This window comes from Pygoscelis adeliae, unplaced genomic scaffold (assembly GCF_000699105.1).
Source record: "Pygoscelis adeliae isolate BGI_AS28 unplaced genomic scaffold, ASM69910v1 Scaffold496, whole genome shotgun sequence".
NCBI classification, from domain to species: Eukaryota; Metazoa; Chordata; class Aves; order Sphenisciformes; family Spheniscidae; genus Pygoscelis; species Pygoscelis adeliae.
Window position 1 is genome coordinate 164,310 of NW_008824998.1, and position 2,705 is coordinate 167,014.

Consider the following 2,705-nt stretch of genomic DNA (forward strand, 5'->3'; position numbering starts at 1 on the left):
GAAACCAAGAAACAGCTTAGTGAGCAATGAAAGTCTCAATTATCTGGTGTGAGTGGTGTGCTGGTTTTATGCCTGTGCGCGACAGGAGGAGGTGTGGGTGTGCATGTGTGTGCAGCGCACGCTGGGAGCATGAGCTGCGCACCGGCAGCAGGGCCACGCAGGGAGTTCGGACGCGTTTGCGAAAGCACCTGCAGGTCCGCCTGGAGGGATGCTGGGCTTGCGGAGCGCTGCATCTTCAAGGAGGGTGCGTGTGCTGCCTGCCCAGCAAGGTGCGTGGCCGAGCACGCCTCTTGTGCCAGCCTGGCAGCGCGTTGGCAGGGCTGGCCTCTGCCATGGCACACACCCCCCCCCCCGCGCGCTGGCTTTGGGGGCACTGGAGAAAGCCGGCCTTCCCTGGAGGTGCAGCAGCTTGTGCACGTAGAAGAAATGTAGGTTTTTTTTATCCTGCCTTCTCCAAATGAGCCTGGGCAGTGCCAGCGGGGAGGTGGGACAGGGGGAGCCGACAAACTTCTTGTGAGCCGGGAAGGGGAGGGCTGTTCCCGGGACTGTGGGTCAGCGCTGGCCAGGGCGCTTCAGCTAATGCTGCCTCTCCTTTTTCTCTTAGAGAAGAGACAGGACAATGGGCGAGTGTATTACGTGAACCACAACACACGGACCACCCAGTGGGAAGACCCTCGCACGCAGGGGTAGGCAGCCTGCGGGGAGAGCAGGGAGGATGCTTGCGGTTTCGGAAGGTCCATGCGATGGACTACCGAGTGCTGAGAGCTGGCCATGCCGGGGGACCGAGCGGGCTGCAGCGCTGGGGAGCCAAAAGCACTGAGAACTGCAGGCGGCGAGCAGGCAGTGCTGGAGCCCAGGAGGGTTGGATACTGCAACCCTTGGCATCGCAGGGCAGCTCTCGACTCGTGGGAGCTGAGGGTAGAGATGAGGAAGTGATGGGGAAGACTGCAGGGCTTTCTGGGCAGAAAGAGGTGCTTTCTTCTTGCCCTGTTGCCTTCCCGCAGGGCTCTGCTTGGGCTCCTGAGAGCTCTGGGTTGTTGTTCTCCAGAGACCTGCTCTTGCTGAGGACCTGGCCCGGGTCTCTACTGAGGCTACCTCCCCCGCAGACGGAGCGAAGCTGTAACTGTGGCTAGTCCTGGCCGTGGCTGAGAGCGCAGCCCAGGCAGGGCTCCGGTCTCGGGGTGCAGGCAGGCGCTCGCTAATCCCATACCATGAATCATTCCTTTTGCCTGGCACGGAGCTGCAAACTGAAGGTGGTCCCTAAGGACAGCAATTTGGAGGGCTGCAGTTCAGGGTGAGAGATGCCTGAGGTGCCTGCCCGGTGACCCCTTCCTTGTCGGCAGCATGATCCAGGAGCCGCCGCTGCCGCCCGGCTGGGAGATGAAGTACACGAACGAGGGCGTGCGCTACTTCGTGGACCACAACACTCGCACCACCACCTTCAAGGACCCGCGCCCTGGATTCGAGTCTGGGTAAGCATTTTTGGGTCGGGCCGCTCGCTCTGCAGCCAGCTGCACACTGGGAGCTGGGACTCGAGCTGCCTGTTTGCAGCTCGTGCCTTCCCGTGGTCATGACACGGAGTGGGGGAAGTAGAGTCTTTGCAACAAAGCTGACCCGAGTAGTGGGTTTAGGGCCTCACATTTGGCTCTGACAGAGGTGAGCTGCGCCCCAGAGATCTTCCTCCCACCTGGCAGGCGATGAGGCTGCTGGGGCTGGGCAGCTTGAGCCAGGGCAGGCGGGGATGCTGAACCAAGGCCCGTGCTGCTTTTGCAGGAGCAAGCAGGGCGGCTCCCCAGGGGCGTACGACCGGAGCTTTCGCTGGAAGTACCACCAGTTCCGCTTCCTCTGCCACGTGAGTAGAGCAGCTGGAGGGCCCCGGCAGCTTGGGGGCTGCTGAGCCGCAGGGCTGGATGGGTGCGTGAACAGCCTGACCCCGTGGGCAGGCACGGGCGAGGAGAGCTGCTGTGCCAGCCTGCACAAAGCCTCGCGTCTCTGCCTTGCTCGTAGTCGAATGCGTTGCCCAGCCACGTGAAGATCAGCGTTTCCCGACAGACGCTCTTTGAGGACTCCTTCCAGCAGGTAAGGAGGTGCCAGGACTGCAGAGCCCGGGGAGGTGTGGAGCCGGCCCTCGCACCAGCCAGCCGGTGACGCTTTCCCTCGCTTCTCCCCAGATCATGAACATGAAGCCGTATGACCTGCGGCGCCGCCTGTACATCATCATGCGAGGAGAGGAGGGCCTGGACTACGGCGGCATCGCTAGGTGAGGGGCGGCGGGCCGGGACCACCGCCTTCTGCTGAAAGGTCGGCGTGCCGGACCACGCGCCTGCTGCTGAACGGGGCTGTGCCCTGCCTGCGGTGTGAATCCCTAAAGGGCCATGCAGGCACGGGAGTCTGTCCGGCAGCTGCACTCGGGGTCCCCAGCCTTTCTGCAGTGTCTGCTTGGGCGGAGGAGCCCAGGGGTGTTCAAATGGTGAGTGTGTTTTAGGAATGGTGGAACACCCTGAAAGCATCACAGCAGCCTGTCCCTGGCACAGAGAGGGCTGGGGGACCCAGCTGGGGCTCTCCTGCCGCCCCCGGGGCGCGCGGGCGATGGGTTGAGCAGCTTCTTCTCCCCACAGCCCACCTTTGCAGCCAACAGGCCCTGGTGTTTCCCGGGACAGTCGGTGTGTGCCGGGGCAGGCGGGGTGTGATGCAGTTGCTGCAGC

The 2,705-nt window shown here is 63.2% G+C and overlaps 1 protein-coding gene across 1 annotated transcript in view; it reads left to right on the forward strand.

The window, feature by feature from the left end:
• The window catches only part of WWP2 (WW domain containing E3 ubiquitin protein ligase 2), a 41,342-nt gene that overhangs the window by 31,514 nt on the left and 7,123 nt on the right, over positions 1–2,705 (forward strand). Inside the window, exons 11-15 of the mRNA XM_009326183.1 lie at positions 605–686; positions 1,344–1,472; positions 1,774–1,852; positions 2,008–2,079; positions 2,172–2,260. Coding sequence (XP_009324458.1) covers positions 605–686; positions 1,344–1,472; positions 1,774–1,852; positions 2,008–2,079; positions 2,172–2,260 — 451 coding nt within the window. The remainder of the gene's footprint in view (positions 1–604; positions 687–1,343; positions 1,473–1,773; positions 1,853–2,007; positions 2,080–2,171; positions 2,261–2,705) is intronic.